At 46.9% G+C, this 21,764-nt stretch overlaps 1 protein-coding gene across 1 annotated transcript; it reads left to right on the forward strand.

Moving 5' to 3' along the window:
• The first annotated feature begins 10,390 nt into the window (after positions 1-10,390).
• On the forward strand, positions 10,391-21,747 carry C2 (complement C2). The gene is made up of 18 exons (XM_045826200.1): positions 10,391-10,690; positions 10,864-11,070; positions 11,644-11,829; positions 13,576-13,749; positions 13,832-13,930; positions 14,105-14,238; positions 15,730-15,868; positions 16,480-16,620; positions 17,520-17,609; positions 19,446-19,586; positions 19,716-19,810; positions 19,906-20,020; positions 20,138-20,303; positions 20,393-20,469; positions 20,613-20,704; positions 20,905-21,031; positions 21,160-21,209; positions 21,351-21,747. The coding sequence occupies exons 1-18, from the start codon at positions 10,645-10,647 to the stop codon at positions 21,525-21,527; spliced, it is 2,256 nt and encodes a 751-aa protein (XP_045682156.1). The 5' UTR covers positions 10,391-10,644; the 3' UTR covers positions 21,528-21,747.
• The last annotated feature ends 17 nt before the right edge of the window (positions 21,748-21,764 follow it).

Below are 21,764 nucleotides of genomic sequence, written 5' to 3' on the forward strand. Positions count from 1 at the left end.
CATGTAGGGCAGCCTCCCCCATAGGTAGCAAGAGGTGAGGCAGAGGGACTAATATGCACCACTGGCCCCCTAGGACTGTGGAAACCCTAGAGGGATGGGATGGAAAAGAGTGTGGTAGGGACTGTGGTGTGGGCAGATGGACACATTAGTACATCCCACCACTGGCTGTTCCCAGGATCTGAGATTCCATCTAAAGAGATATGGGCTCTTACAGGAGGTCAGGGACAGACTATTTCTCAGGAGGTCCCCAACTGTACCCTGAATGCCTTGCTTAATTCTCAGAAATTGACTGTGCAATGAATGAGTGAAGAGAACAGGTTGAGCTTCCTGACCTATAGTTTGGGTCTGCAGGGTGGCCTCTTGGTTCTAGGGGACTGGGTGAACCTGGGGATGAAGGAGGAAGAGGGGCTGGGCATAACTATTTTCTGCTGCTCTAAGGATGATCTATATAAACATTCTCAAGGTTACACTTAGGCAATGAGTTCAAAGTAAGTAGGTCAATGAATAATAGGATGGGGGATGGTGTGTGTACCAAATGCCTTGGCAGTGGCCTGTTAGGGGAAGTGGGTAGGGCCCAACCCAATGTAAATATTTTTATTAAAAAATAAATGGAAAGAAATGAAACAGATCTTTAGATCAAACTGTTGATCTAAAGGATGGTATTTACTTGGAGTGAGGATAGGATTGGATAGGGGTTGGCCTTGACCTTACCAAGGAGCTCATTATTTCAACAAAACTCCTTGGATCCTTCTTTTGGGGAGGTTGAGATATGCACACAAATAACTCAAAGGCAGTAAATCCCCTCAACAGATCCTGTAGTAATCTAGAAGACTAAGAGAGCTTCCTGGAAGGTGATGGATTTGAAAAGAATGGAGAATAAGGTGTCACAGGAAAGGGGGTGGGAAGAGGCAAGCACTTAGGGGAGGGAGGGCTTGGGAAGACACAATGCAAGGGGGTCGGGATGGAACTGGGACTTGAGGAAAGTTCAGTGAGCTCAGAAGAACCACTTCAGAGATGTTAGGAAGAGGCACAAAAGCATAAGGGCTCTGAGTATAGACTCAGGAGCAATGCAGCCTGGGTTTGAATCCCTGCTCTGCCACTCAGTACCTTTGTGAATCTGGGGCAGGTCATTTAATATTTATGAGCCTCAGTTTCCTCATATGTCAAATGAGGATAATGATAAAACCTGTGTCCTTGGCTTATAAACATTGAGCTCCTACATATAAAGGGTTTAGGATAGTGTCTGGTACATAGTAATTCCTGTCACTATGGAGTCTTCTTCCCCCAGAAGCAGCCTTTGACACAAGGACTCAAGTGCAAATAGTGCATTTGGGAAGTGGTCCCAGAAAAGTAGAAGAGGAAAGGCAGGCTGTCAATAAGGGCTGTTATTGAATGAAGTTACCATCATGGGTGAGTGAAAATTAGTCTTGCAGAGCAGCCCTGGAATGGTGCAGAACATGCATACCAGAATTACCCTAGGGTGGGGATCGAGGGAGCTGGCAGTCCTATACACCCATTCCACACAGTCACAGGGTGAAGGCTGATTTCAGGGAGCCCTAGTTTTCTGGCATTTCCAGCTTTCTGGGCACAGGTGGAGCAGCACATCAGAGAAAGTTGACAGAGGAATAGGCTGCTGCTGGAAGTCAGTGGCACAGCCCAATGGTGAAGTCCAAGGGACTTGAGCAGGGCAAGGACAGATCCACTAAAAACGGAAAGAGCCTCACTCAGGAATAGTGAATGCTCAGCTCAAATCACACAGTAGGCTGGGAACCAGGCCAGGTCAACCTTATTTCCAAAACTGGGATTTGACCTGGAAATGAAGTTAGGTCTACAGTTGCCATTAGAGGGTGAGGGTGGAAGATACTAGATAAGTCCTTGCCAAGCGTCCAGACTGTACAAGAAGGAGATGAGCCAAATGGAGACCACGTTCCTGTGGTCCTACCCAATTTATCTGCCAAACACTTTTCTATGAAATTTTTAGTGATGAGGTGCTGAGCTCCCCACGGAGAAGTAAGGCATCCTGAGAAGCTGTCGCAATATTATTTCCTTTTATTAACCTGTGACTAGGGGATGAGTTGCAGACTATGAGGTGTTGATTTCTTGTCTTTGGAATTGGTCCCTGAAAGTAAATATTAGAATCCTTGAATTGATGAGAAGAAATTTTTAAAAATATATTTTATTGATTATGCTATTACAGTTGTCCCATTTCCCCCCTTCACTCCCCTCCACCCTGTACACCCTCTCCCACCCATATCCCCCCCCCCTTTAGTCATGTCCATGTGTCATACTTATAAGTTCTTTAGCTTCTACATTTCTCATAATATTCTTACCCTCCCCCTATCTATTTTCTACCTACCATCTATGCTACTTATTCTCTGTACCTTTTCCCCCTCTCTCCTCCTCCCACTCCCCTGTTGCTAACCCTCCATGTGATCTCCATTTCTGTGGTTCTGTTCCTGTTCTAGTTGTTTGCTTAGTTTCTTTTGGTTTTACTTTAGGTGTGGTTGTTAATAGTTATGAGTTTGCTGTCCTTTTACTGTACATGTTTTTTTTAATCTTCTTTTCTTAGATAAGTCCCTTTAACATTTCATAGAATAAGGGCTTGGTGATGATGAACTCCTCTAACTTGACCTTATCTGAGAAGCACTTTATCTGCCCTTCCATTCTAAATGAAAGCTTTGCTGGATAGAGTAATCTGGGATATAGGTCCTTGTCTTTCATGACTTGGAATATTTCTTTCCAGCCCCTTCTTGCCTGTAAGGTCTCTTTTGAGAAATCAGCTGACAGTCTGATGGGAACTCCTTTGTAGGTGACTGTCCCCTTATCTCTTGCTGCTTCTAGGATCCTCTCCTTCATTTTTACCTTGGCTCATGTAGTTATGATGTGCCTTGGTGTGTTTCTTCTTGGGTCCAACTTCTTTGGGACTCTCTGAGCTTCCTGGATTTCCTGGAAGTCTATTTCCTTTGCCAGAATGGGGAAGTTCTCCTTTATTATTTGTTCAGATATGTTTTCAATCTGTTGCTCTACCTCTTCCCCTTCTGGTACCCCTATAATTTGGATGTTGGAACATTTAAAGATGTCCTGGAGGTTCCTAAGCTTCTCCTCGATTTTCTGAATTCTTATTTCTCCATTCTTTCCTGTTTGGTTGTTTTTTTCTTCCTTCTGGTCCACTCTATTGTTTTGAGTCCCAGTTTCCTTCCCATCACTATTGGTGCTCTGTGCATCTTCCTTCATCTCTTTTAGGGTAACCTGCATTTTTTTTTCATGTAATTTGTGCCCAAAATCAACCAATTTTGTGAGCTTCCTGATCACTAGTGTTTTGAATTGTGCATCTGATACATCGGCTATCTCTTAGTCACTCAAAAGGATGAGTTCTGGGGCACTGATTTGTTCTTCTGTTTGAGCCATCTCTCTCTCCCTTTTTTCTTCTTCTTCTGGTCTGGTCGCTCCTGTTATGGTGAGGGGCAGAGCCTTAGGTGTTCACCAGGGCTGGGCACCCCAGTCGCTAGATTGTGATGTTGTATGTGAGGGGGGGGTCGAGAGGGAACAATTGCGGTAGCTCCGCTCTCCATGGGACCTCAGTCCCTTCCCTGGGATCCTGGTTTGCACACTCTGCCCTGCTCCATAATCGTGCCTCGCTGGGTCTGCCAGCTGCCGCTTGCATACTCAAGGTCCACCCACTGCAATCTTGCGTGCCCCGGATGCCTTACACGCTCCCAGTTGCCTTATGCGGCCAACTCTCCCTGCTCTCCGCGCTGCGACCCACACCAGGCTGCTCGTCTCCACCCCCTCTACCAGTATGGATGAACGGGTCTATTTCAACTTCTTGGCTGTCCAACTTCCATTCAGATAAATTTTCTATCAGTTCTGGGTGTTATTCTCCCTCTAAATTGTGTTGTTGTTCCAATCTTGGTTGTGCGTGGAGGTACGGTGTGTCCACCTATGCCTCCATCTTGTCTGGAAGGGCCCACTTTGAATATTTCTTGCCAATTCCTTCTAGCCTGCAAAGTTTCTTTTGAGAAAGCTGACACTATTATGGGAGCTCCCTTGTAGATAATTAACTGCTTTTCTCTTGCTACTTTTGAGATTCTCTCTTTGTATTTAACCTTTGGCATTTTAATTATGTGTCTTGGTGTGGGCCTCTTTGGGTTCATCTTGTTTGGGACTTTCTGCACTTCATGGACTTACATGTCTATTTTCTTCACCAAGTTAGGGAAGTTTTTTGTCCTATTTTTTTAAAATAGGTTTCCAATTTCTTGCTCTCTCTCTTCTCCTTCTGGAAGCCCTGTGATGTGAACATTGGTATATTTAAAGTTGTCCCAGAGGCTGCTTATACTATCCTCATTTTTTAAATTATTTTTTTTCTTCTTGCTGTTCTAATTGTTTTTTCTTTTGCTTTTCCTTTCTTTCTTTTTTTTTTTTTAAGAGGGAGAGAAACATCAATGTGTGGTTGCCTCTCACATGCTCCCTACAAGGGACCTGGCCTGCAACCCAGGCATGTGCCCTAGACTGGGAATCAAACGGGTGACCCTTTGATTCACAGGCTGGCATTCAATCACTGAGCCACACCAGTCAGGGATGATTGTTTTTTCTTTCCTTATATTCTAAATTGCTGACTTGAGTCTTGGTTTTATTCACTCTACTGTTGATTCCTTGTAAATTTTTCTTTATTTCAACTAGTTTGTCCTTTGATTTTGACTGGATCTTTTTTATGCCATTGAGGTTCTCACTATAAGGTTCATTGAGCATCCTTATGACCAGTGTTTTGAACGCTGCCTCTTGTAGATTCTTTGTCTCCATTTGGTTTAGTTCTTCTTCTACAGTTTTATTTGGTTCTTTCATTTGGGCCATGTTTCTTTGTCTCCTCATTTTGGCAGCCTCCCTGTGTTTGTTTCTATGTATTAGGTAGACCTGCTATGTCTCCCAGGCTTGGTAGAGTGGCCTAATGTAGTTGGTGTCCTGTAGGGTCCAGTGACACAGCCTCTCCTACTACCCAAGTTGGGTACTCAAGGTGCACCCACTCTGTGAGCTCTGTACACACTCCTTTTGTGTTTAACCTTGATCACAGTCAGCACATCCAACCAAGGTCAGCCACCACCTGTATTCTGTCTGGGGCCACACAGCATAAGCTACAAAGCAATCTGTAATACCTGCTCCTTGTGCTGGGCTTGGAGGTGCCCAGGCAAGGCCAAGCTGTGAACTAAGGCTGGCCGCTGCTAGTGCCAGGCCTGGGGCAACTTAATAAGAGGTATGGGGCTTGCTGAAGCCAGATGCTGCTTGTTGAGAGAATTTAGGAAAATCTGAAGCATAGGCCAAGATAAGCCATTTGCATGGAAAAGCCACTGGAAACAGCTTGGGTAGACCCAAAAGTTGGGTGGGACAGGGCCTCAGGGAATCACCAGAGTGGAGCAAACAGTGTGAGCCAGTCTGATGGAGTCTCAGATATGGCAACCACCTGCCAGCTCTTTGGCTTTATGGGGAGAGAGCTCAGGAAAGGAACAATGGCCTCTGCCAGCACTTCTCTCAGGGAAGAGCTGCCCCCAGCTCTTACCCTGAAGCCAGACAATTCAGATTCTCCCCATATGTCTCTAATACCTTTCAAGCTGATACCCCAGTGCTGGAGCTCAGAGAGAGTGAGTCCAATAAGTGTGTGTGGGGGCCATTTAAGAGAAAATGCCTGGGACTCCAGAAGTTTGTGACTTCCACAGCTTCAATCCCCACTGGTTTTACAGGATGAAGTTATGGAGACTTCTCTTCCCAGCACTGGAATCTTGGGCTGGGGGTCCTGGTGTGTGGCTGGGACCCCTTGCTCCTGGGATATCCCTCCCCATTATTATTCGACACTCATGGATGTGGGACCAGACTGTTCCACATCTCTACCCCCCACCACCAGTCTTGCTATGGTTTTTTCTTTTCTTTTTTAAAATTTATTTATTTATTTCTAGAGAGGGGAAGGGAGGGAGAAAGAGAGAGAGAGAAACATTAATGTGTGGTTGCCTCTCATGTGGCCCACAACCCAGGCATGTACCCTGACTGGGAATCAAACCTGTGTTGCTTTGGTTCACAGCCCAAGCTCAATCCACTGAGCTACACCAGCCAGGGCCTTGGTTTGTTCTTTAATTCCATGGTTGTAGGATTCCCATTCAGCTAGATTTCTGAATGATGGTTGTTCTATAGTTTAGTTGTAATTTTTATGTGCGAGGAAGCAAGCTCTATTTACCTATGCTGCCATCTTGAACCTGGAATTTACATCTTGAGAGCCTAGGATAGTATTATCTTCTTGAACATAAACCTATTAGAGATTGAGACTAATATTCTTGGAACTTCTTGATATGTAAGAGTAGTTACCATCTTTTTCTTCCCTGCACCCCTTCCCCAGAGAGAATCTGAAGATAAAAAATAAAATCAACAGTTTTAAAGACTGGAAAATTTTTAAATTTATTTTATTTTAGTTTTTTAAAAAGATTTTATTTATGTATTTATTTTTAGAGAGAGAAGGAAGGTAAAAGAGAGTGAGAGAGACATCAATGTGCAAGTGATACATAGCTCTGTTGCCTCCTGCACCCCCCCCCCAATGGGGGATCTGGTCCATAACCCAGCGTGTGCCCTAACTGGTAATGGAACTGGAGACCTTTCAGTTCACAGGCTAGCACTCAATCCACTGAACCACACCAGCCAGGGCAAGACTGGAAAAAGTTTTAGAACATTTTTACAGAAAGGTCAGTACATACAATTCCCAACATAAAGTAAATAAATTTTAGGCTGATTATTTAAAGAAAAAAGTACTTGTGGGTTTGGAGCATGCCTTTAAATTGCAGCCTGCATTGTATGAAATGCAGAAAGTGAACTCCGAGCTAGTGAGTTAGCCTTCCCATCCCACAGAGGCTTCTTTAATACTTCATCAAACAATGTGAGGTAGAAATGAATAACGTCAATCAAAAATAAAAATGAAACAGCTCTGAAGTTACCAATTTAGTTGTGAACACTCTTTTGATGTACAAATAACTCCCCCAAAACACACATACACAAAGGGGGTCCCCTTGGCTGCCTGGACTGGGGGGCCCTGGGATACAAATTTGAAGACTCCCTAGCAACTTCCAAGTGATTTCACTTGAGTACTCTCCTCCTCCCATTCTCAGCACTCCCCATCACCTTCACTTTCAACTCAACTGCTGTGCTTTCTGTTTGTGATTGCAGTCCCTACTTAATTAAGGTGACTTCTGGTTTGTGTGACATTACAGAGCTTTGTCTGGTAGAATTGCAGTCCCAGGTTACAATTTAGAATGTTCATCAGTTTTCAGTAGACCACCATTTGGTGAAGATGACCTTAGTTTACCTAATTTTCCACCACTAAAAAGCCTGGCAAATGTGCCCTGACTAGTGTGACTCAGTGGGTAGAGCATTGTCCTGCAAACCAAAAGGTCACCAGTTTGATTCCCAGTCAGGGATACCAATTGAAGTTTATCTTGCATATTGATGCTTCTCTCCCTCTTTTTCTCCCTTCCTTCCCCTCTCTGTAAGATACATAAATAAAATCTTTTTTTTAAGCCTGATAAATGCAACCTCTGTTTTCCCTCCAAGTGAAAGGAAAGAGGTAAATAATGCCTAAAATAAGAGACTTCCTGATCCTGCCAGCTTATTTCCTCTTGTCAAAATTTCTTCTCATCGACTTCCGGCAAGATGGAGGCATAGGTGGACACACCGTACCTCCACGCACAACCAAGATTGGAACAACAACACAATTTAGAGGTAGAATAACACCCAGAACTGACAGAGAATTTATCTGAATGGAAGTTGGACAGCCAAGAAGTTGAAGTAGACCCGTTCATCCAGACTGGTAGAAGGGGTGGAGAGGAGCAGCCGGGCATGGGTCTCGGCATGCGGAGAACAGGAAGAACTGGGCGCATAAGGCAACCAGGAGCTCATAAGGCATCCGGGGCACGCAAGATTGCAGCAGGTGAACCCTGAATACCCAAGTGGCAGCTGGTAGACCCAGTCAGGCAGCGATTGTGGACCAGGGCAGAGCGTGCAATCCAGGATCCCAGGGAAGGGACTGAGGTCCCAGGAGAACGGAACTACCGCCATTGTCCCCCCCCCCCGCCCTCACATACAACATCACAATCTAGTGACTGGGGTGCCCAGCCCTGGTGAACACCTAAGGCTCTGCCCCTCACCATAACAGGAGCGACCAGACCAAAAAGAAGAAAAAAGGGAGAGAGAGATGGCTCAAACAGAAGAACAAATCAGTGCCCCAGAACTCATCCTTTTGAGTGACTAAGAGATAGCCGATGTATCAGATGCACAATTCAAAACACTAGTGATCAGGAAGCTCACAAAATTGGTTGATTTTGGGCACAAATTACATGAAAAAAAATGCAGGTTACCCTAAAAGAGATGAAGGAAGATGCACAGAGCACCAATAGTGATGGGAAGGAAACTGGGACTCAAAACAATAGAGTGGACCAGAAGGAAGAAAAAAACAACCAAACAGGAAAGAATGGAGAAATAAGAATTCAGAAAATCGAGGAGAAGCTTAGGAACCTCCAGGACATCTTTAAATGTTCCAACATCCAAATTATAGGGGTACCAGAAGGGGAAGAGGTAGAGCAACAGATTGAAAACATATCTGAACAAATAATAAAGGAGAACTTCCCCATTCTGGCAAAGGAAATAGACTTCCAGGAAATCCAGGAAGCTCAGAGAGTCCCAAAGAAGTTGGACCCAAGAAGAAACACACCAAGGCACATCATAACTACATGAGCCAAGGTAAAAATGAAGGAGAGGATCCTAGAAGCAGCAAGAGATAAGGGGACAGTCACCTACAAAGGAGTTCCCATCAGACTGTCAGCTGATTTCTCAAAAGAGACCTTACAGGCAAGAAGGGGCTGGAAAGAAATATTCCAAGTCATGAAAGACAAGGACCTATATCCCAGATTACTCTATCCAGCAAAGCTTTCATTTAGAATGGAAGGGCAGATAAAGTGCTTCTCAGATAAGGTCAAGTTAGAGGAGTTCATCATCACCAAGCCCTTATTCTATGAAATGTTAAAGGGACTTATCTAAGAAAAGAAGATTAAAAAAACATGTACAGTAAAAGGACAGCAAACTCATAACTATTAACAACCACACCTAAAGTAAAACCAAAAGAAACTAAGCAAACAACTAGAACAGGAACAGAACCACAGAAATGGAGATCACATGGAGGGTTAGCAACAGGGGGAGTGGGAGGAGGAGAGGGGGGAAAAGGTACAGAGAATAAGTAGCATAGATGGTAGGTAGAAAATAGACAAGGGGGAGGGTAAGAATATTATGAGAAATGTAGAAGCTAAAGAACTTATAAGTATGACACATGGACATGAACTAAAGGGGGAGAAGTGGGTGGGAGAGGGTGTACAGGGTGGAGGTGAGTGAAGGGGGAAAATGGGACAACTGTAATAACATGATCAATAAAATATATTTTAAAAAAAGAAGTACAAATAGGTAGTTACAGAATAGCCATGGGGATGTAAAATACAGCATAGGAAATGGAGAAGCCAAAAATCTTATACGCATGACCCATCGACATGAACAATGTTGGGGGCATTGCCTGAGGGAGTGTAGGGTGCTGGATGGAGCAGGGTAGAGGGGGGAAAAGTCAGGATAATTGCAATAGCACAATCAATAAAATATAATTAAAATAAAAAAAGAAATATTCAAAGTGATGAAAAGCAAGGACTTACAGCTGAGATTATTCTAACCAGCAAAGCTGTCCTTTAAAATTAAGATATAAAGAGCTTCCCAGACAAGAAAAAGTTAAAGGAATTCCTTAGCTCAAACCAGTATTGTATGAAATGTTAAAGGGTCTTCTTTGAGAAGATCAAAAATATGAACAATAAAATGACAATAAATACATATCTATCAACAACTGAATCTAAAAAACAAAATAAAAAACAAGCAGAACAGAAATAGAATCATAGAACATTGTGATGGTTGCCAGATGGGAGGGAGTCGGGGAATGGATGAAGAAGGTGAAGGGATTAAGAAGTACAAATCGGTAGTTACAGAATAGCCATGGTGATGTAAAGTAAAGCATAGGCAATAGAGGAGCCAAAAAACATACATGCATAACTCATGGACATGGACAATGGTGTAGGGGTTGCCTGAGGGAATAGGGGGCCTGGGTGGAGGGGGGCAAAAGGGGGAAATTGGGATAACTGTGGTAGCATAAACAATTAAATATAATTTAGAAAAAGTAAAATCCACTTGGCAAAACCTGAAAGAAAAGTGAAACTTTATCTACTTATTTAGTGGTTTTGCAATATTTTGGATGGTTGGTGGGTTTGCATACCTTAGAGTATTCATGCAAGTGTGTGTGTGCATAGTGTGTGTTTGTATGGGGGAGGAGCTGGAGCTGCACGCAGGGTCTGTGCTGGACCTACCCTGCTGGATGGCTGCGTTGGGAATAGGGTACAAGTGTTGCTCCCTCAGCTCTGTGTTCAGTCCCTGACTGTTTTCTACCAGCAAGAGGCCATCCCCCTTCCCAGTCCCTAGTTTTCTTTTCTGGCCGCAAGTGAAACAGCTGCTGAGCCAACTCTCCGTTTTGGGAAGTCAGACGACCTTTTCCCTCTCCCACTGGCTGCCTGTTCCTGCCCGAAGCTGGACGCCATGGGCTCACTGATGGCCCTGCTCTGCCTGCTGCTCCTGTTTCCAGGTAGGAGCAAGGTGGGAAGAGGATGTGGGGTCCTGTGGGCGGGGCTGCTGCCGCCCCCATGAGCTTCTCTGCTGGCAGCAGTCTTTTGCTTTCCTTTTTTATCTCCAGGCCCCGGGTTTAGGATAGTGCCTTCCTTCTTTCTCCATTTCTGTGTTTTGTCCCCATGCCCACAGGCTTGGCTGCAGCTGCGCCCTCCTGCCCTCAAAATGTGAAAATCTCCGGCGGCAGTTTCACCGTCAGCCATGGCTGGGACCCTGGGAGTGTCCTCATCTACTCCTGCCCGCCTGGCCGTTACCCATCCCCGGCATACAGACTGTGCTTGAGCAACGGACGGTGGCAGACCCCGGGATCCGCCCCAGGGACAAAGGCAGTCTGCAAACGTGAGGCTCTCCCCCGACCTCACTCAGGGTGCCCTGCTAGCTCAGAACTTCTATTTAGGATTTGCTGGGATTGAGGCTTAACCTGACTAGATGGTGTGGGAGGAATGGCAAAGCTGCTTTTCCATTGGGCTTTGCAAAATAGTGGGAAAATGTTGGCTTCTCATAGCAGGGCATTGGGAGCAGGCTTCAATGGGATTGTGGGGTGCTAAATGCTAGAGATGATTTTCGAAATACTCAACAATTGACTGCGTGATACTGGCCATTCAGAAAGTAGGTGGTCTTGGAGCCCCTGTTGTGCCCACTTATGGGACATCTGAGGACCCCAGGGGAGGGGCTGTGGTGACCTTGGCCCTGAGGGGCTGAGAGAAGTGGTTATATATCAGTAAATTAGGTTGAACTGTGTGAAACTGACAGTGTTCACCCAATTGCCAAAAGCAGCAATTTCACAGGCATCGACCTAAAATGTAGGCAGCCAGTGGGCTATTCCCAGCTTCCAGGCAAATGTCACCCACTTGGTGCACAGCTCAGGTGTTACCTGTCCATCCTTATATCCCCATTCCCCTCTCTCTCCAGCTGTTCGCTGTCCAGCCCCTGTTTCCTTTGAGAATGGCATGTATACCCCACGGTTGGGGTCCCACCCCGTGGGTGCCAACCTGAGCTTCCAGTGTGAGGATGGCTTCGTGCTTCGGGGCTCACCTGTGAGGCAGTGTCGCCCCAATGGCATGTGGGATGGGGAGACGGCCGTGTGTGACAATGGCGGTGAGTGTCCTGACTGATGGCTGCATGGAAGCTGGGGGCTTCCAGGAACCCTGGAGCCAGATGTGTCCAGGGAGCCTCTGTGGGGACAGGGCCCTGGTGTTTCTAGTACCAAAATAATATTCCTGGACTCTGGTAAATTGACATAGACAGGTCACACATCACGGGCCTGTAGGGAGCCTGGCCCAAGGCAGCTGGTTCTACATGGGCAGCAGATTCAACATAACGGCTTCACAGACTGTACAGCTTTTCCAAATGCCTCAAAGCAAGATTTTGGTATTCAAGTCCCATGGGATGGCAGGAACAAAAGATATGCTGAGAGAGTGTCATACTTAAGTGCCTTGCATCTGCAGCCAGGTTGGGTTCCAAGTCTGGCTCTGACTTTGACAGAGGTTATTTATCCTCTCTATGCCTCAGTTTTCACATCTGTGAAATGGGGATAGTAAGGGTGCTGACTATCCCCATTTCACAGATGTGAAAACTGAGGCATAAAGAGGTTAAATGAGGTTGTCATGTGCATGGAGTGAGTTGATATTAGTAAGCATCTAGAACAGCCCTTGGAATCTGGTAAGTGCCACATATACTTTTGTCACAGTTATTACTGTCCCAGTGAGTGGCGAGGGGCTCTGCTTGACAGAATGGGACTCCCAGTGTTTCCTGGAGTCACATTTGCCTGCGAGTTTTGGGAGCTTCCTGGATCATAGTTCTAAGCACGTAATACAGAAGACAGAGTCCATGAGATACAGCAGGAACATTCCCTCCCCTGGGGGCCCAGATGTCCTTGACTCTGCCAAATAGTCACTTATTCAAACATAAATGTGGTATACAGATCTTAAGTATTCAGCTTAATGAGTTTTTAAACATGTATTCACTTGTGTAATAACCACCTAAGAGAAAGAACATAGCCAACATCCCAGGAGTCCCCTGTCCCCTCCCACAGGTAACCACTCTCTGACTTTTGTCTCCCTGGGTTAGTTGAAGTTGTTCTCATCCCTCATACACACAGAGTTACACAGAATGTGCTCTTTTGCATCTGGCTCCCTTTATTCAACATTCTTCCTGCAAGATTTATCCATGTTTTTCTGTGTATCCACAGTTTAATTATTATTGCTTGTGTAGTTCCACTATATGAATATATTATAATTTAGTTATGTGTTCTGTTGATGGACAGTTGGCTTATTCCCAGTTTGGGGCTGTTACAAGGAGAACTCTGTTAGCATGACTTCCATGCACTCGTTCCTCTTGAGCATATTATCTAGCAGTGGAATTGCTGGGTTCCTGTTGGCATATTTAGTTTCAGTTGAGGCTGGCAGGCATGGCACTGACATTCCAGTGATATAATCAAGTTTGGTGGACTCACATCTTATCCAGCCCTTGGAATTATGCATCTTTCTACTTTTAGCCATGCTGCTGGGTATGTACTGATGACGTCTTATGGTTTAGGAAGTGCCAATGTCCTCTGTGGAAGGGCTTCTCTGCTGGCATCTCGCCCAGGGTTCTGGGATGGATGTAAACTGAGTCCCTGGGCTGGGACTGGGTTGCTTTAGTTTGCAACCAAGGGCACTGAGCTCTGAACATTTGGCCCTCCTTAAGGTTTTCTATCCACACCCAAGTGGGAGACCAAAGGGCCGAAAGAGGCTCTGAGGGGCTGGAGAGGAGGAAAAGCTGGAGGGAGAGGGCAGGTAAGCAGGGCTAGAGGTTAAGGAGGTGGGTCCCTGAATACCTTCATCTTCCTTTGTTCACTTGTAGCTGGTCACTGCCCCAACCCTGGCATTTCGGTGGGCTCGGTGCGGACAGGGTCCCGATTTGGCCTTGGGGACAAGGTCAGCTACCGCTGCTCCTCGAACCTGGTGCTGACAGGGTCTGCAGAGCGGGAATGCCAGGGCAGTGGGGTCTGGAGCGGAACAGAGCCCATTTGCCGCCGTGAGTAGCCATCCTGACCTTCCCAAGACTCTTGGGTACCCAACCCCCCAGCTTTGGCTGACCCCAGTGGCTCTTCCCATAGAACCCTACTCTTACGACTTCCCTGAGGACGTGGCCCCTGTCCTGGGCACCTCCTTGTCCCACCTGCTTGGATCCACCAATCCAACCCAGAAGAAGAAGGGTGAGTGCTTGCAGCAGGGCAGCAGACGACTGGGCAGGCCTAGTGGAGGCTTGGCTTCTGGTGGGCTCAGAGGGCTGAGTTGACTGGAGGGGAAGTAGGGAGGCCTGAACCCCTTGGCGAGAGAGCAGGTCAGAGGTGGAAATCTGAAACCACCCCCTTCCACATTTCTGCCAGAAAACGTGGGCCGAAAAATCCAAATCCAGCGATCTGGTCACCTGAACCTCTACTTGCTCCTGGATGCCTCTCAGAGTGTGAAGGAAGAAGACTTCAGTATCTTCAAGAACAGCACCACGATCATGGTGGACAGGGTCAGGCAATAGAAGCCTAGGCACAGAGCAGGTCTTCCTGCACACACCGTCTCTCTGTCTCCTTCCGTGCTCAGAATCCCGCTCATAGCCCACCTCCTTCAAGAAGCCTTCCCAGACTATATGCATGTCATGAAGGAATCTTAGGTTCAATTTATAGGGTCACATTTTTCATTCCACAGTCACCTACTGTATATCAGGGACGGTGCATGGTGGTGAGTGCTGGGGGCACCAAAGGTGAACAAGACTGAGGTCCTACTTTCTAGGAACTCATCACCTAGAGCGGTGGTCTCCACCGATGTGTACACAAAATAATCTAGTGGGTGTGCAGAAAAATAATAGTATCCCTGTTAAATAATTTTAAATTAATCAGTAACTTAACATTTAATCATTTGAAAGCATTTCAATATCTTATATGTGTTTAGGGTGATACACCTTATAAATATACGAGTATAGTTCATAAATATATATACCTTTATCAGGGTATGTGCTCACAACATCCTCACTAATGCGATGCATGAACAGAAGAGTTTGGAAGCCATGATTTAGTTTCGCTGCCCATATTTTACTTGATAATTATGCTTTTCACAATAGTTTTTGTAGATGTATGTTTTTCCTCCCAGCTACATTTTAATTTTTATTTTCTAAATTATATTTTATTGATTATGCAATTATAGTTGTCCTGATTTTTCGTCCTTTCTCCCCCTCCACCTAGCACCTCCACTCCCTCAGGCAATCCCCTCAACATTGTTCATGTCCATGGGTCATGCATATAAGTTCTTTGGCTACTCCATCTCCTATACTGTACTTTACATCCCCCTGGCTATTCTGTAACTACCTATTTGTACTTAATCCCCTCACCTCTTCACCCATTCTCCTCCTCCCCTCTCCCATCTGGCAACTATCTGGTAACTAACTTCTTTTCTCTTGCTGCTTTTAAGAGTTTCTCTTTATCTTTAACCTTTGGCCTTTTAATTATGATGTGTCTTGGAGTGAGCCTCTTTGCATCCATCATAATTGTGACTCTGTCCCAGCTACATTTAAAGAAGGCAATTTTTGTGCTCCTTAGAGTCTCTCTTTGGGCTTAAAGTCAAGTAACTTATTAAACCATGAAGCTGCCTAATGCGACTGTTGGGTCCCTCAGAGTTGCACCAACAGGTTCAAATCCTACCTCTACCTCTTACGAGTGGTGTGACCTGGGGCAAGGTAAGAAAGCCTCAGTCTCCTCATCTATAAAATAGGGACTATGATGCTCCCCTCACAGAGTTGCTGTGAAGATTAAATGAGAAGTGAGACTCTCAAAGAGAGTAGATGGCCAACAAGTATCAGTTTCTGGAGTTCTTCCAAGCAGCAGTTTCTTAGTAAGTGTCTACTCACAGACCTCGCCTTTGTCAGTCCAGGTTTGCAGCCTCCTCCAGGTCCTTTTGCTTGCTCTCTTACCAGCAGCCCTTCGGTTTCGGGGCTCTTCATGCCACCTCTCACTTCCCTTCACAGATCTTCAGCTTTGAGATCAATGTGAGTGTCGCCATCATCACTTTTGCATCAAAGCCCAAAATCATCATGTCTGTTCTGCACGACAGCTCCCGGGATGCGACCGAAGTGATCCACTATCTGGAAAACATCAGCTATAAAGGTATGGATGTCATCAAATGAAAGTGGTGGGAGGGAGAGGGGAACAAGTCTCCTGAAGACAGATCTGGATGAATTAGAGAGAGGGGGTCCTCCTCGTAGCATTCAAGTGTCAGGGCTTTGGGGTTCTGTTTCCTTAAGTTTTCAAGTCAGGTTCATGGTGGGCGAGTCCCAGCTCCCACCATCTCCTGACTTCCTCTAACGTGCTGCATATCTAGTGCATCATGCATGTCTCGGCTCCCAGAATCACATGGCAGAATCACATGGCAAGCAATCACATGATGCCAGAATCACATGGTCTGGTTTTCGTGGCTCATTGCCGTAGTCTCCTATGTCACGGCAGAGTACCTGGGTGTAGGCAGCAGATGCTAACACAGTCCAAGTTGTTTGGAAACTCCATCTTTGCATCTGGGGACTTTAGATTGGCCTTAGATTGGGGTTATCAATGAGCACTTCTACCGGGATGGGCGGCTCTTATTGCCTGAACAGGCAATGATTCCAAATCTCTATCTGGATATCCAAGGCCTGAGTTTATCGAATGAATGAATAATTTTATTTCCAGTAGTTGGGGGAAACAGAGTGGTTCCTTTCTTCCTAACTCATTGCATATTCCAGATCATGAAAATGGAACCGGGACCAACATCTACGAGGCCCTAAATAGTGTCTATATTATGATGAATAACCAAATGCAACGCCTCGGCATGAACACAGTGGCCTGGCAGGAAATCCGGCACGTCATCATCCTTCTGACAGATGGTGAGTGTGCTCGTCTCTGGTGAGGCTGCATTGTAGAAGGAGCACCACAATGGGGCCAGAAGACCAGCATTCTGGTTCTCTCTCTGCCACTTTGAGCCTCTGTTTCTTATTAATAAAGTAGAAATAGTGTTAAAAAATAGAAATACAGTCAAACCTCAGTTCTCAACCATTTGGTTCTTGAACAATTTGATTCTTGACCAAGCTGTTCACAGAAAAAAATGTCTCAGTTATCTAACAAAACTTGGGTCTCAATTCTCTACCTGACAACCCGTTCGTGCTGATACCGATGTGATGAGTCTTGTGTCTCTCAGGCAACAAACAAAGGAGATTAAGCTTTTGAACAAATGGACAGTTTTCCGGAACAAATTAAGTTTGAGAATCAAGGTTCCATTGAAGTGTTGAAGGTGACAACGGCGATGACAAAGATGACAAAAATGACAATAGCTGCCTTCCTTTCCTTACCCAATTTTTATGGAAATTTAAGTAGTTTGTGTAAAAGTGCTTTGTGATTATAAATGTTAGTTATTGTCCCCACCTGGGAGGTGTCCCAGAGCGAACCGGATGGGGCATCGCTCTGGAGCCGTGAGAGCGAGGAGCAGAGGGAAGGGCGACTGTGTAGTGGATCTGGGCTCCGACATTGATCTTGACTTTGTCCACATTACATCACCCATCAGTACTATGTTCTTGTCTATAAAATGAGGAAACCCATACTTCCTGGGGTTTCGTGAGAATTAAATGAGATAAAGTAAATGAAGCTCCTGGCCCAGTGCCTGGAATACAGAGAATTTTGGTAAAATTCGGGGTAGAAGTGTTGGTGTTGAGGTTCCCAGGATGAATGTCTCTCCACTCCTCCTGATATATCCACACAGACGAACAATTCTTTTCCCTCCCTGTTCTAGGAAAGTCCAATATGGGGGGCTCTCCCAAACGAGCTGTTGATGATATCAAAGAGATCTTGAACATCAACCAGAAGAGGAACGACTATCTAGGTGAACCTCCACCCCCAACCCCACCTGTACTGCCCCTGCAGGGGGCACAAGGCCCTCGGCCAGTGGTTCCAGTATCTTTCTAGTGAGAGTCCTTCCACTCCAGCTGTGTCATTCCATGTGAAGGCCCCTGAGTGTCATGTTGAACAGTCTGGCGTCAAACCACCCATGTTTCTAACCATAGTTTCATCTTTGATTGGTTGTGGCTGTGGGCAGTTTCTTCCCTTGTAAGAAGAGGGCATTGTAGGCTGATTGGGGCAAATGCTCAGATGTTGCCTGATACAGTGTGTGCGGTCATCATCTTCACCATCATTGTCCTCATTATCCACCATTTTATGTTCCACGAACCTCACCAGGAAGAAAAGGCCTGAATTCCTTGTGGGGACTGTCCCTGGCATTTCTCCCTGTAGCAGTACAGATAAGTAACCAAAGCTTTGGCAGCTGCAGACTCTAAAAAAACAATTCCTCTGGTTCGTACTAAATACAAATTGCACCAACCTTTGACCAGAAAAGAATTTCAGAGGAAGCACTCCAGATAAGGGAAGGCAGGTAGTTTTGAGGCCCCAATTTCACGTTCCCCTGGTTCTGCCTTTTCTGTCTCCCCCACCCTGCCGTGCCCCTCCTCCCCTCGGTGGAAAGCAGGTTCCTCTTTAAAACTTCCACTCGGAGGCTGTGCCCGGATGGTTGTGTGAGCCGGTTCTCCAGTGGGAGGGGTGGCCCCAGGCCCCTCTTCCAGAGCCTACTTTTTCAGAGGAAGACTAGATCTGAAGTTTTGCCTCCATGCTATTGTCATGAGTTCTTATTTATCTAGTCATTTAAAAGTACTTCTGAGAGACTCTCCGGGGCTAGGCACCATTCTACAGATTGCTGTGAACAAAAGGACCAAAAATGCCTGTTTGCATGGGGATATCATTCTGGAGGGGCAATGTATCAGTCAGCCAGGGCTGGTGCCACAAATTGCACAAACTTGGGTGGCTTAAAACAACCGAAATTCATTCTCTCACGTTCAAGAGGCTAGAAGTCCAAAATTAAAGTGTCAGCAGGGTCCTGCTTCCTCTGGAGGTTCTGCCAGCTTCTGGGGGCCCAGGCGTTCCTTGGCCTATGGCAGGCTAACCCAGTCTCTGCCTCTGCCTCCACACCCCGTCCTTCCCTCGGCCTCTCTGTTGTCACAGCACTCTCCCTGTGTGTCTGTGTTCAAACTCCCCTCTTTTGATGAGGACACTGGACAGCAGATCAGGCCCATCCTAGTTCAGGATGACTTCATCTTGATCATATCCATAAAGACCCTATTTCCAAGTAGGGTCCCATTCACAAGTAGTGGGGGTGAGGACTTGAATGTATCTTTTTTTGAGAAACAACTCTACCCACTGTTGGCATCAAACAAGGGAAATCAGGAATCCACAGGGTCTGGTAGGTGGTGTGACTCAGGCTAAGGCACAACATGAAGCAAGCAGGGAATGGAGGAGCCTGGGGCACTTCAGTCTCAGACAACGAGGCCAGGGAAGGACCCCCTGAGATAGTGATGTTTGAGTCAAGACTTAAAAAGGTAAGAAAGTGAGCCATGTGAGAAGATTGGGGAGGAGGAACCAGCAGAGGCACAGCCAGTGCAAAAGGCCTCAGGTACGCACGTGCCTGCAAATTTGAAGAACTTCACAAAAGGTGTGTGGCTGGAAGAGAGTAAAGGGTGAGCAATGGTAGGAAATAAAGTCAGACAAGTATAAGGTGAAAGTGAGGCCCATGTAGGGCTTTGTAGGACAGAGTGAGCTCTAAATACAGCCTCCTGTTTCATGGGGTAGCCCCCCAGATGCAAGATTCTGGTGATTTCCTCCTCCCCATCAGACATCTACGCCATTGGGGTGGGCAAGCTGGATGTGGACTGGAGAGAACTGAATCAGCTGGGGTCCAAGAAGGACGGCGAGAGGCATGCCTTCATTCTGCAGGACACAAAGGCTCTGTACCAGGTCTTTGAGCACATGCTGGGTGAGTCAGCTTCGTTCTCCCTCTCCAGAGTAGAGAGGACAGAGAGGAGCCAGCCGGGGGTCCAGTTTGGGAACCTGTTCACAGTGCCCCTCACCTGCCTCCTTCCCCATCTGCTCCTCACACCCACAGATGTCTCTCAGCTCACAGACACCATATGTGGGGTAGGGAACATGTCAGCTAATGCTTCTGCCCAGGAAAGGACACCCTGGCATGTCACTATCAAGGTACCAGGAAGGAGGGTTGGGCTTGGATCTCAGAGGTGAAAGTGGCCAGGGGACAGAGACACAGCTGTGCCTGAGGATCATCTATTTCCCTGCAGCCCAGGAGCCTACAAACCTGCCGGGGATCCCTCATCTCAGACCAGTGGGTCCTGACAGCTGCTCACTGCTTCCGCAGTGATGACAAGGACCATTCCCTGTGGAGGGTCAATGTGGGTAAGGCAGGGCCCCCACCAGGTTCCCAACCCTGTGGCCAGAGCTCCCACCACTTGTCCCTAGCTTCTGGCTCCTTCAGGACCCCCAGCCTAGCCTAATCTGCCATATTGTTCCCAGGGGATCCCAACTTCCATTTGGGCAAAGACTTCGAAATTGAGAATGTGGTGATTTCCTCGGGGTTCAACGTCTATGCCAAGAAACATCAGGGAATCCTGGAGTTCTACGGTGATGACATTGCCCTGCTGAAGCTGGCCCAGAAAGTAAAGATGTCCACCCATGCCAGGTGCCGGCATCTGGGGTACAGCACTCTGGGGAGCCCTGGAGGAGGAGTCACCAAGGGCGAGCCTCTATGACCCCCACCCTTCTCCCCAGGCCCATCTGCCTTCCCTGTACGCTAGAGGCCAATCTGGCACTGCGGAAACCCCCAGGCAGCACCTGCCGAGATCATGGTGAGTGCTGCGACTTCAGCTACAGGAGGAGCTGGGACCAAGACTTGAGGGTGATAACACAGGCTGTGCTCCCATCCCCAAGTCAGGAGTCTGGGTGCTGGGTAAAGGGAGCAGCACCAACCTCCCCTTCTCCTTGACTGCAGAGAGCTTGCTTCTGAACACAGTGAGTGTTCCTGCTCATTTTGTGGCCTTGAATGGGGACAAACTGAACGTTAACCTCAAGACAGGGACAGAGGTGAGAGTCTCAGGTCTGGGATTCTCTTGGGAGATGGGAGTCCCCTGGACATCACCCAGAATGTCTCTCTGCCTCCTTCAGCTCTGGCTGCTTTCTGCATCTCATCCCTAGTCACCCCTCCTCCCTGGTCTAGCTGAACTCCCAGGTGTTCCTGGGGCCTGCTCATTCTGCCTTTCTCTCTTGTTCCACTCCCACTGCAGTGGACAAGCTGTATTGATGTCGTCTCCCAAGAAAAAAACATGTTCCCCAACTTAACAGACGTCGGGGAGGTGGTGACAGACCAGTTCCTATGCAGTGGGACTGGGGAAGATGACAATCCCTGCAAGGGTGAGGAGTCAGGAGCTCCCCTGCATATCTGCAGATAAGAAGCTGCACCGGGAGCTCCCACCCATCCCCCACCCTGGAGCCCGGATGTCTGGGGAAGGCTGACAGTCTCTTGTCCCTTCTTTGTGCAGGAGAATCTGGGGGAGCAGTTTTTCTTGAACGGAAATACAGGTTTTTTCAGGTGAGGAGAAGGGGGACACTTGCAGGACTGGGATCATGGAATCGCCTTGTTGGGAGGACAAGGGAGGCCTTTGAAGGAACCAGGGAGGTTGGGGCTTGGGTCTGGGACTGTGGCCGTCTCCTGTCCCATTCTCTCTTCCAGGTGGGCCTGGTGAGCTGGGGTCTCTACAACCCCTGCGGCAAGTCTGATAAAAACTCCCGCAAGAGAGCCCCCACAGGCAAGGTCCCACCACCTCGGGACTTCCACATCAATCTCTTCCGCTTGCAGCCCTGGCTGAGGCAGCACCTGGAAGGCGTCCTAAATTTTTTGCCCCTCTAATCATGCCCACTGACCCCTTTGCTGTCCTGCAGAACCTGCCATCTCTCCCATGTCCTACCTCTAAATTTCTGCCTTCGTACCCCATGACCCATCTTTAGTCCAGCCTCCAGGATCCTGGGACAGTGCCTGGTCCACCCTCTGCTTTATGTGACTCACTCTCCTTTCACTTTCATGTGGAATTTCCCAGTTATGAAATTAATAAAAATCAGTGATTTCCACATCTGTCTGTGCCTCTGC

This window comes from Phyllostomus hastatus, unplaced genomic scaffold (assembly GCF_019186645.2).
Source record: "Phyllostomus hastatus isolate PE091 unplaced genomic scaffold, TTU_PhHast_1.1 phas_scaffold_60, whole genome shotgun sequence".
Lineage (NCBI taxonomy): Eukaryota > Metazoa > Chordata > Mammalia > Chiroptera > Phyllostomidae > Phyllostomus > Phyllostomus hastatus.

Excerpts from the sequence above, each read along its gene's own strand:
- C2 (XM_045826200.1), top strand. The coding sequence starts at position 10,645 with ATGGGCTCACTGATGGCCCTGCTCTGCCTGCTGCTCCTGTTTCCAG. Across the intron at positions 20,304-20,392 it reads AAGATGTCCACCCATGCCAG|GCCCATCTGCCTTCCCTGTA; the intron begins GTGCCGGCATCT and ends CCTTCTCCCCAG. Across the intron at positions 21,032-21,159 it reads AGATGACAATCCCTGCAAGG|GAGAATCTGGGGGAGCAGTT; the intron begins GTGAGGAGTCAG and ends TTCTTTGTGCAG.